Raw genomic sequence first — 12,575 nt, 5'->3', positions numbered from 1 at the left:
AGGGCATGTGTGCCCCTGCTAAAACGCTGCTATCCCGCGGCTAAACGGGGGTCCCTTCACCGCCAAACCCACCCCTGCAAAACTTGGTCACAAGTTGGTCGTAAATCTTCTTCTTCCTGGAGGCAGGGCTAACGGCTGCAGCCCTGCCTCCAGTCGCATCTATCAGACGCGCATCGCCGCCTCTCCCCCGCCCCTCTCAGTGAAGGAAGACTGAGAGGGGCGGGGGAGAGGCGGAGATACGCGCTGACAGACGCACGTGGGGCAGGGCTGCGGCGGTTAGCCCTGCCCCAACCAGGAAGCGCTCCCCCACTGCACCGAGGGGATTTGGGGGTGAAGGGACCCCCGTTTAGCCGCGGGATAGCGGCGTTTTAGCGGGGGCACACATGCCCCTGCTAACTATGAGGTCTGAAGCGAGATTTATTCTCGCTTCAGACTCTCTTTAAAGGAAATGTCAGGCAATCTATGCTACCCCCAGATCTACTTACCTGGGGCTTCCTCCAGCCCCTTGCAGCCTACAAGGACTTGTCACAGCTCTGTTCCCAGTACATACATACACAAAGCCATATTATTTTACTACATCCACATGCTATATGGAGGAACAACAATGACATGCTGAACATAAGATATATTCACTGTAACTTTGGCAAAGCATTCAGAATGTCACTGATTGATACTGTTATTGCAGGATCTGGGACTCCGTGTGAGACAACAAGCTCTCAATGAGGCAGCAACAGTCAGACATCACTCTTTCCCATTCCACTGTGTCCAGTAATCAGACACCATAAGGTCACTTGTGTGTGTGTGTGTGAAGAATCTAGGAATCTCTTCTGAGGGACAGTCTACAACTTTTTTTTCCAACTGTGACTCCTTTGTAATGTTGTACATGAAGTCATCAGAACTGCTGCAGTGTGAGACAGATGTTTTTTTTACGAACCCTAGGGAGCAGGGACAGTGTACAAATTCCAAAGTGTGTATGATTCCTTGTCTGTGTAGTGGACACATGCAGTCAACATAACAATGGTATGAGAGTAGAATACATTTTCTCTCCTTGCCCTTAGTTGCTTGTCAGTCTCTCAAACTTTTTCCCCCACGGGGCCCCCTGAGGCTTCTGGGGCCTCCTGCGGAGGCATCCCTTGCAGGGTCTATTGTTACGCCCCTGCCTATATCTATCTAAATATACACTTCACTACAACATAAACCATAAAAGTTCATCCCTACTTCTCCAATGAACTATAGCTAATAATTTATTGCGTCCACAGTAGCAAGAATATTTAATACTAATTAGTCTTAGGGGTTTATTATCCTCCCCATAATAAATTTATGCAAATGCATAGCAGCGTTTTTGTATCCCGACACTGCTGGTTATTGGCCTAATATGCGTTAACAAATCACCAATAGGGACCATCCTTCCCCCAATTTAATTATGTCCCAATGGTCATTAAAGTGCAATTACAATGGTTACAAGTTTGTGTGTCCCCTTAGGCCCCCATTTTCAATATCCGTCCCAATTTGGGACAACCCATAGGGGGAGAATCCTACAAACCAAAGTTGGTGACAATTAACCCTTGTACCAATTAGGGCCATCCTCGTGCCCCTATGTGTCCCACTTAATTGCTGGGGAGATGAATCTCCTGTGAAAATGTATAAACTGGTTCCAGAATTCTCAACACATCCTCATAATTCAAAAACTTAATACATCCCTAATACTAAATCCCTAATACTCTCTCACCTAAACTATTGGTGACTCATATTGCTACCTTAAGTGCCGTGCTGACTATGAACCCCCTATGGTCCTCAAACTAAGTTTGTCTCCCTCAAAGATCGTTCGTAATAAAGCAGTTAAGATCAAATTCCATGTTAAGCCCCTTTGGAGTGAATGTCTTGAGATTGAATATCCATCTCCCTTCCGCTTGGGAGATATCCCTCCCCCGGCATGACCATCTCCATTTCTTCACATGGGCCTCTATGCCCATGAAGGTCATTACACTCGGGTCGCTGTTGTGGACCAGTCGAAAATGGTTGGATACATTATGTGTCGCCAAGCCTTTTATAATATTGGCCACATGTTCTCTAATCCTCTCATGCCATTTGCGAGTGGTTCGGCCTATGTATTCCAAATTACAGGGGCATTTTAACAAGTATATCACCCCTGTGGTGTTGCATGTTATACACTGCCTTATTGTAATTTGCTGTCCGGTGTTGCTTGATATAAAATAACTCCCCCTATGGGGCTGCACTTCTCTGCATCCGCTGCAGCCTCGACAAGGAAAAAAGCCTCTTTGGTCTAGCATATCCCCTGTTCTTATCGGGGGGGGGGGGGGGGGGGGGGGCTTGATACTAATTTCGATTTCAGGTCAGGGGCTCTTTTGTACATAAAGTCAGGTTTTTCCGGTACTACATTTTTTTAAGGTCCCGTCAAGTTGTAAAATGTTCCAGTGCTTCTTGGTTGAGAAAACCTGTGATATACTGTTTCTGGGCTTTGCAAACTAATACTGCTCCCCACAACAGTATGGTGCAGAAGTTGAGGTGTGCGGCATCCCAATGCACTGCATACAGTGCAATAGTGCAAAACACACGCAATTACATAGCCTGACACAGGACTGGAAAGGGTTAAGGCTCCTTTCACACTATGCGTGTTGGTAAAAAGTCGTATAGCGTGTTAAATGTGCGATGCAACCATACTGTATGCTTTATTGCCAGTGTCCAGTAAATCGCGTTGGGATGCGATGATTGTGGTGGAATGCAAAGGATTTAGTATAAAAGGACTCTTAAAGCTCACTTTAAATATAAGCAAACTAAGGCCCGGTTCACACTTGCGGTTCTCTGCCAAACGGACCGGATGACCGGACCGGATCCGTACGGTTCTGATCCGGATCCGATCCGGTCAGGTTGCATCAGGTGTTCATCAGGATGCGATCCGGATCCGTTTGGCAAAAGATAGTAGAAAAGGAATAAAAATGTTGGGGTCTGGGAGGTCAGCAGAAGGGGGACCTGTGGAATCAGGCCCTCTGCTGTTTAGCACTCACCTCCACCTGCGACATACTGCCAACATCTCCAGCACGTTTAAAATCACTGCTGCTCCACTCCAAAATGCTTGCCCATGTGTCCCCATCAAAAATCGCCGCTTCAATACGCATAGGAAGTGGGGTAGAACATCCGGATTTTTAGCCAGTGTGTTGTGCGCTCTCCGGTTCTCATAGCTTTGTATTGGCCGGATGGTGCAGTCCGGCTCCGCCCCGGATACGGCTGCCGGAGGAGCCGGACCAAAAAATAGCGCATGTTGGAACGGAGTCCGGATCCGGTCCGGCTCCGGCAGAACGGACGCATGTGAACGGACGCATAGGCTTTCATTGCTATGCCGTGCGTCCGTTCCGTCCGTTCTGCAAGCGGTCCGGCTCCGGCACGGCGATTCCGGACGGCCACCGCTAATGTGAACCGGGCCTAACACTTTAAACTCAGCGTACACAGGTCTGTCAGAACACTGCTGTAAAGACTGTACCACTGGGAAAGCATTTGCCAGCCTATATAAAGATAAAGGTATTCAAATGACATTCCTGTCAACTTTAAAACATGAAGTAAAGCGAGTGTGTCTTTAGCTAGTTGACAGCTGTGGCTGGGTACATGAAACGGCGAGACTGCTTTTCATAACAGTCCTTCCCCCTCTGTCAGCTGCCACCTCATTGGATGATGGATGAGTGGTGCGCTGTTGGCGGGAGTAACAGGTGTAAACCTGTCAGAAAAGCATGGGAGCTGCCATTGTTTTCTTCTCAGATTGCTGGCTGTCTAGTCATACTGCTGTCTGCTGATCTACCTAGAATGCATTCTGAGTCTCGCAGGCAAAAAACTGTGCCCAGAAGGAATAATGACCATTCGTGTGCTGGCTTAGTGTTGCCGAGTTCTGTATTCACAAGGCAGGAATCCCAGTCAGTTGGTGTCACCAGCTAGGTACTGCGAGAGTGTCGCAGTCAGGGCAGAAATAAAAGGATAGTGCAGTCCACCTGCTTTCACTAGACTATCACTACTAAGAAAAAAAACCAGAAGCCATATTTACTGTCGCCAGAATAGTAAGGTATTCTAGGTAACCGCCAGAGCAGGATCATCCACAAGGCAACTGCCTGGGGCCTAGTGCCCATCAACAACTGCCACATTCTCTTAGGGCCCGTTTCCACTAGCACGAATCCGCATGCAGACAACGCATGCGGATTCGCATAGGCAATACAAGTGGATGGGACTGTTTCCACTTGTCAGTTTTCATTTGCGTTTTTATGTGCAGGATTTTTCAGCACGGTAGACCCTGCAGAATTCGCCTGCGTGTGGAATGCAGGCGAATCGCAGGCAATGTATTTAATAGGGAAATCGCATGCGTTTTTTGCATGCGTTTTTCCCACGATTTCGCGTGCGATTTCGCATTGAAAGTAATGTAAATTGACACAGGCAGTGACATGGTTAAAATCGCATATACCCTGCCTATGCGAAATCGCGGCAAAAAACGCATGCGGAATTGCATCCGCATGCGATTTTGTCAGCGGTGATATGCGGCGATTCCGCACCGCACTAGTGGAAACGGGCCCTTACCATTCTTCCACCTCAGCTTACCAAATACGCTATAATGAAGCAAAGGCTTGTATTTTGCAGGGCATACATGGAAAAAAAAAGTTGCAGGTGATTGCCAAAAGTAGAATATTGCTACAATTAGCGATATTCTACTTCTGGATCCCGATAGTAAAATATCGGCAAACATTACCGATATGGCTAAATCTAACCCTACTCTCACAGGGAACCCTCCATCGATGCCTAACCCTAAGACCCCCCAACTTTAACCCCCCCCTCTGCCACAAAATGCAGCAAGGAAGGTAAATTTTGGCACCCTGAGGCTCCTGATTAGCAGCAAAGTAAATTTCTGCACCCACACCCCGTTATGCAACGCTGCAATTAGGATTTCCGCAAGCCTCCTGTGCCTGATAGCAAGTTGATGCTCACAAATATCTGTGCAGCGCTCACACCCCACAGTTGCACAGTTCCTTAGAGTCTTATTAGTAATATATTCCAAACTCTAGCATCAATATCCACTCTCACCAGCGTTTAGTGGCTGACTTAATCACAGATCAGCTAATGCGTTTTTCAAATGATGGTCGCTTCTGTCATCCTCTTTTTTCCTATATAGATACTCCGGGAAACATAAAAAGAAACCATACATGGTGTAATCAAGCTTCTAATGACCAATTCTTTTAACCACCACCTTCTGTGTGATCCGAAAGGTGCCCAGTGTCCACACTCTAGACAATCAAAGGCTCACCAGATTCATAGGTTGATTCCACTACAGACCAGCATATAAGCTTGAAAGTATATTTTCCCACGTTCTTCTTATCATCAGCACTCACATTCCACGATGTCCCTCACGAAAATATTGGTATAACATAGCGTAAAACCATAATACTCCTTGTTTTCTAACACACAAAAATGTGTGCACCCTGCACCCAACTCTGTGCAGGTTATGCTCCAAAGGTACAGGTGACTACCACCTCCACCAGCCAGGGAACAGTAACGCTACAGGCTCACCAGATCGTTTTGCTGACCATTCAGGAACAGCAAACAGCGCTTTGGGTGTCCCCACACTTTCTTGCAAGGCTCTTCTTTCAGCAATGTCTAAAAAAACTCAGTCCATTGGTCAGGGTGCATGTTGATGCTATCGTGTGCTGAAATTGACCTTGTTCCTTATAAGGGGCCTCAATGCGCTGAAATTTACCTTCCGTGCCACATATCGCGGTCATTATAAAAGCGATATATATATATATATATATAATATATATATAATTTGCGGCAAAGAAGATAAATTTCAGTGCCGTTGTGCGCCAGAATTTCCATCCTTTGCTTTAATCGTGGCTTTTAAAATAGGCACCGGCAATTTTTTGTTTTTTACGTAAGGGCGCCTGCGCCCTTTTTTCCAATTTTGCTTTTCAGGCCCCATTTCATCTTGATCCTTATATGTACTGTATGTATAACGCTGAGTACATATATACATCGCACTCACATTTTTTTTTTTACTGTGCAAGCCCAGAATGCTCCTGGCCATGGGAGTGTAATCAACATGAAGCTTTTGAAGGGGATATGGGCTGAAGTGAGAAGAGCAGAAAGACAGTGAGGGACCAGGATAACTACAGGGGGTTGGAAGTAGCCCTAGATAATTTGAACTGTCACTTATTAAGGTTCCCTTTAACCATTCATACAGGGAGAGAAATGCAGGGGGCCAACACTATACAGACACATCGCTAGCCTGTAGGCTAGCAACATTTTCTGTTGCTATGAAGGGGGAGGAGGGCTGATGGCATGATGTCATGTGGTGGGCAGGTCTGAAGAAAAAAACAATGCTCTTGGCGGGTTGCTAAAAGTTTTATACATACCTGGGGCTTCCTCCAGCACCCTCCACGCAGATCACTCCCTCGCCACGGTCTAATGCCTCCTAGAACTCCCCGAACTCTGAGGCTAATCTAGCATACTTTGCATGCGCTGGAACCGGTTTGCGCAGGTGTAGAACACTCCCAGCCGCGGTAGCGTGTTTGGCCACACTGCACCTGCGCCGACTGGCTGCGGAGAACAGGGTTGATACCATACGATCTAGGAGGCTTTAGATCATGGCGAAGGAGTGATCTGCGCGGAGGGCTGGACATTTTTTTTCCAGCCGGGTGGCATGAAAAAGTAGCCAGGTGGGGCGCAACCAGGGGAGTGCAGGGACGGAGGAAGTCTGCTTACAGCATAGGAGGAGGTGAGCCGATGATCAGGGCCGGGCCGAGGCATAGGCTGGAGAGGCTCCAGCCTCAGGGCGCAGTGTAGGAGGGGGCGCACAATTCATTCAGCTGTCATTCCCAATTGTGTTTGAAGCAGAAAGAAAGAAAAAAAGAGGATACATGACAGTGACTGCAAGCCAGATAACTAGTCTAGAGATTAAGGTGTTGGGGGCCTTGGGGCACCTATTAGTCTAATAGCAATCAGTGTGTGACGGGAGGGGTGGGGGGGCGCACTTTGGTGTCTCAGCCTTGGGTGCTGAAGGACCTTGTCCCGCCTCTGCCGATGATAGCCGAGTGGTCACCAAAATTAGCCGTGTGGAGCACCCGGCTAAAAGAGACTGGGGAGAACACTACTGCTGGAGGAAGCCCCAGATATGTATAAAACTTTTAGCAACCCTTTTCTCTGGTACACATTAACCAATTAGCAACTTCAATAGAGTTATCTCATTTGAGATAAGTGCAAAGCAGTGGCTTATGACCTCAGTTGGTAGAACTTATGCTGTAAATTCTTGGAATATTTTTATCTCTCTCTTCTAGCAGAAAACAGAACCTGAAAGCATAATTCCTTTGCTATTGTATCACAATGCCCCCTAGTGACAAGTGGCTATAAATACACATTAAAGCAGTATTAATTAGTCACAAGGAAATGTAACAAATAAGAATTACGTACTAAAATAATTTGGCCTGGAGCACTTGCAAGCCTCTAGATAAATTGCCTGCTAAAGGGTTAAAGAAGGGATGTAGCATATGCGACACTGCAGGAGAGGAGACTGGCGGGAGGCACACCCACTCTGCAGTGGTGAAGCCTAGAAGAAAAGATTTTTGCCAGTAAGTATAAAGTTCTATCCGGTAAACATCCCTCCTCTCCAGCATCAGCACCTCATAATGGAATAAAACATGGGATGTATACAGTATATAGCCACTATAAATAGCAGAAGGTATAGAAAACGTACAATACATGGGCAAACGCTAGTCTGACTCATGCTGCCTTTATTAATGGAGAAAATCCACAGCGAGAAGCGCAACCACACTTATTTACCTAAAGAGAAGAAAAAGAGGAGAGAGCATTTATTGAATACAGAGGCACACATATTTCCTTTATTACATTCAGAGTATAACTTCCATAATGATTGTCATTGATTGAGACACACATAAATATACAACAGTGACCTTGGTTACATATGATAGTTTAATAACTTAAAGAGCATCCGAGGTGAAAACTGATGAGATAAACAATTGTATCTGTCCTCCTTTTCCTAAAAAATGACTTTTTAGATATCCTGCAGTTTATTTTTATATTTAAATCTAGTTTTTAAGTTTTTACTGTTTCATTGACTCTGCTCAATGACACATTCATTGAAGTATGCCAGAGCTAAAATCTATGCACTATTGACCCTTTTTATCTTTCCTTTTCTCAGAAGCCATTAACTGTCATGCTATAGTCCGAAGCCATCATGACCCGGACAGGAACGGTCACTTGCATACCTGATGTTTAACTCTCCCAAGCAGAAAAGGGAAAAAAAAGGAACACAGCATAGATATTTGTGTGCTTGGCACTGTACATACCCATGTCTATCTAATCATGTCACATCACCTCGGTTGTCCTTTAAAGCTCAAGTCTAGACCCTTTCTTTTTTTTCATTGTCTTGTAGGACACTTGAAGTAAGAGGGGATACGGAGGTTGCTATATTTATTTCCTTTTAAACAATGAAGATTACCTGGCAGTCATGCCGATCCTCTGCTTGCATATCAGGTGTGACTGAAGTCTGACTTGATTAGCTGCATGCTTATTTCAAGGTTGTGATTCAGACACTGCTGATCAGGAAGATCAGCAGGACTGCCAGGCAACTGGTATATTTCTGTTCTAATTCACAAGAATACATTGAGCCATACTTGTCACTACCCCATGATCTGATGATGTCATTCTCACTGTAACGCGCCATAAGTTCGACCATAAGAATTCTCTCCAGCTGTCCCCATTTAGTGGAATTCTTTTCCTCATCCTATGGAGTTTGTCCGTTGTATTTATACCGTGCAACCTCTACCTTGAAAATGGTCTACCCATCTTTCTCTCTACCCCAAACACTCACTAACCTCTAACTCACAAAACTCTTCTAGTGTAAGCCTGATACCAAATCCTGTACTCCCCACCTATTAGATTATAACCATGAGGTGTCCGAGTCCTCTTCCCGTCTTATTGTAGCCTGTGTTCATTTACCACTAAAGCCCCATACACACTCTAGATCATACATGTCAAACTCTGGCCTGCGGGCCAAATCTGGCCCTCGGGGCCATTAAATTTGGCCCTCAAGTGGTTTCCCCACTTTGCATTATGTTTGGATTACTCTAGACCACCAGGAAAGCTACATTGGAGTTGAAGCTCTGGATCCCCAGAAAAGCCATATGGGGGAGGGAGGGGGAAAGCATTAAACACCAGGGAACTATATAGGGGAGGGATTGGGAGCCACCTGGGAACTTTATAAGGGAAGGTGACCAGGAGACATTGAGGTTGGCAAGAGATTAGGTCCCAGTGTACAATTTCGGCCCACTTTGTATTTGAGTTTCACACCCCTGCTCTAGATGAAACTTGGCCGGGATGGTTGTTAATGACCGCTTTTGCCGAGAATCCAGTGTGAGCACATCAGCCCTCGACACCCTCAACAAGCGATCTGCCCGGCGGATTGGTCTGACTGACTTACAGCTAAGAGCATTGTTCTCTCCACTGCCTTCCCATTCCGTCCCCCCCATCCCACATAGGAACAGAACACGTTGTTAGCCTGCAGCCTGTCTGTTGGCCTCGTCCCAGCCACGGCATCTGGGGGATCGGGTAACATTACCCAATGGCCAACATGCCTTATATCCTACGTGTGTAAGGGCTGTTTCACACTCGCCAGCAATCACAATTCGAAGGAAAAAATATGTCAGCCACTATATGCCTTCCATTGTCCTTTAAAGCTGCACCATAAAAATCAAATTTCAACAGCAACGAAGTGCGATTCAGCCAGGCTATCGGACCATCCAGGGAAACGGCGAAGGACAGAGCAGCCTAAAGGGGGCTTAGGGAAGCCTCAGGTAAGTTTGGTCCTTAAGACTTCTTTTGTTTTAGGTCTCCTTTAACAAACTATCTAAACATTGGTAACCCTTCTCAGCTCTATGCAACAGAAAAATTGGCTGGAGTTGTACTTAAAGCATAAGTATACTCAATGAATACAACATTTTTTCCTCTGATGAAATGATGCAGTAACAGATTTCTGATTCTGCCCCACAGAACAGACTGGAGGACCTTGGCGGCCTGTTGGCTGCTTCCCCTGTATATTATATGCAGCTGCCTGTTCATTTGTTTGTTACGTTACTGTGCAAGTGTTCAGTGATCTGCTCATCTGGTCTGTGGGTGCAGGAAAAGGAATGGAGAGAAGTGATCAGACTTAATGTGTAGATAATAGATCACAGACATGAGTGCTGTGGTGTTATGCAGATATTGAGAAACACTTGAGAGTTTATACAAAGAAACATAGAACAACTATACGACCAGCAAGCAGCACCACGTCAGTGCTTGGTGTGCCCGCTCAGACCGCTGGAACAATTAGGCATATGTAAAGAATAGGTAGCCACACCTATAGTAATAGTATAGTATATAGTAGAGTAGTGTAGTCTAATTATAATAGTAAACTTGAGGGGCGGACCGGTAGGTGGCGGCGGCCACTGGGAAGATTCCAATAGATTTCATACCGAAATCTATTGGAAGTCGCTGTGCAGTGTGTGGCAGGCAATATATCCCTCTCAGATATCAGAATTGGTTAGATCAATCTAATGGTCGATCTGGTGGCACATCGAGTGGTGTATGGTCATCCTTAGAGCTGGTTCACACGGGTTTCTACCAAGCTTCTGCTGAGCGTCACTTTCAAACGCTGGTCGTTTCTTTTTCAAGGATGCCAGAGTTTAACAGCGAAGCTTTTAATGTCTTTTGAAGGCCATTAGTGCGTAGTATTAGGGCTGGTTAACACGGACGACAGGCGGCGTTGTGGCGGCTGGGAAGCCGCGTCGTCCTGTGACGTCTCGTTTGGGGGTGGCGGTACGGTGATCGTCTGCTTCCCGTCGCGATCTGCGTTTCTCGTCCCCACAAGGGGACATGAAGCCGCGGTGGCTAGCCGGCCCTGGACGCCGCACGCTGCTTCTATGGCCGGCCGAAGTGACGCGTTAAATCGGGATCGGAACGCCGCGTTTGCGCAATCGACGGTAATCGCAGGTAACCGCACGATGCTAAACGCTCCCATTTACTTGAATGGGAGCGTTTACCCGACGAGTCCTGAACGCTTGGCGGTAAACGCTGCCAAGCATCCGTGTGCATCAGCCCTTAGATAGCGTTGCGTTATCAGGACTTTTGGTGGCTTTTGCAGGAAAGGGCTGAGATTTGTGTCTGCAGGAAGCAGATTACAGGCTTTTGTTGGCTTTCGGTGGCTTTTGCTGGCATTCAAACGCAACACCAGCAACAGCATATGACTTCTAGAAGCTGCATGTTGCTTTTGAGGCAAGACTTGGGGATCTACTGCCAGGCTTTTATAAAAGCCTGCAAAAGCTCGTACTAAATGCTCCCATTCACTTGCATGGGACAACGCTCGATCCCTAAAAACATTGCTTTTAAAATGCTGCATTTAACGCCTGCAAATTGTCCGTGTGAACCAGCCCTTAGTTTTGTTCAATTTTGGTTCTAGTTGGGCTTTTAGTATACAATACACTTGCACTTTAAACACTTTATGTGGTATAGAACCGACCAGAGGGCCTCCACGCTGGTCTGGAGGCATCTAGATAGCCTTTCCTCCTGTTTACAGTGCGCAGAGCTGAGTTTCCCCGACTGATGTTGGTTTGCACCCCTGTGTTCTGTGTCACACCTTGGCTTCCAGTCTTGCGCTCGTTCTGCTGCCTGTTCCGCTGAATGGCCACCAGCCTGTCTTTGCTTCCCAGATCCTCCACGTGCGGCTGGGCTTTCTCCAGCCTTGATATGGCTTCACGGATGTTGTCCAGGACGATGGGAACGAGGCTCACTACACCCCCGTAAAAGTTCCGCGCCTCGTCACAGCTGAGATGGTTCACAACATCGTGAGGATATCTGCAAATGAGACGTACGGATAAATGCTGTGTCCTATAGATCTAACCATACAAAAACCAGCAAAGCTTAAAAAATAATGGCATTGCTAATGAATGGTTTGTGATCCTCAGTGCTGACAATCACCTACAGCCACCCCTGCAAACAGGACCCCGCATCAACAAGTATAATGCACATAAAGTGCACAGTGCAAATCAGGGCAGATCACAGCTGTAAACGTGCCAACTTCCAAATCTCAAATCTCGACCAGGTTTCAGCCTTACGCATTCATTCTGACAATGAGAAAATATTCCCTGATGACAGCGTAAGGCCGAAAACTGGTCAAGATTTATAAAAGTGGGTGAGTTTACAGCGGTGATCTGCTCTGATTTGCACTGTGCACTTTATGTGCATTATACTTGAGGCTAATTAATCGGGGTCTTGCTTGCAAATACCCCAGATGTGACTGCTTGTGTTCTTAAAACTTCTTTAAAAGGGAAGGCTCAAGCAAAAAGCAAATAAAATGAAAAAATAAAAAAGATCTACTTACCCGGGGCATTCTCCAGCCCCTGGCAGCCGATATGTCCCTCGCCGCAGCTCCACTTCCAGCCAGTGGCCTGGGGTTCTCGCCAGTGCAAAGGCCGACCTCGCAAGGGCTTCCTCTACTGCTGTCAATTGCCTGCGCAGAACACTCAAGACCATGTGAG

General features: G+C 46.5%; 1 protein-coding gene across 8 annotated transcripts in view; it reads right to left on the bottom strand.

Annotated features, from left to right (window-relative positions):
• Positions 1-7,758: 7,758 nt before the first annotated feature.
• SPACA9 (sperm acrosome associated 9) overlaps positions 7,759-12,575 on the bottom strand; it is a 37,167-nt gene continuing 32,350 nt past the window's right edge. For 6 of the 8 annotated variants that reach the window (XM_068248927.1, XM_068248930.1, XM_068248929.1 and 3 more), the window contains one exon: positions 7,759-11,892. In XM_068248927.1, the coding sequence (XP_068105028.1) occupies positions 11,538-11,892 (355 nt within the window). In that variant the 3' untranslated portion in view covers positions 7,759-11,537. The remainder of the gene's footprint in view (positions 11,893-12,575) is intronic. The other 2 variants (XM_068248934.1, XM_068248935.1) reach the window with 2 other exon arrangements.

This window comes from Hyperolius riggenbachi, chromosome 8 (assembly GCF_040937935.1).
Source record: "Hyperolius riggenbachi isolate aHypRig1 chromosome 8, aHypRig1.pri, whole genome shotgun sequence".
In the NCBI taxonomy this organism is placed as follows: domain Eukaryota; kingdom Metazoa; phylum Chordata; class Amphibia; order Anura; family Hyperoliidae; genus Hyperolius; species Hyperolius riggenbachi.
The sequence above is the reverse complement of the archived record's forward strand: the minus strand, read 5'-3'. Positions and strand labels throughout refer to the sequence as shown.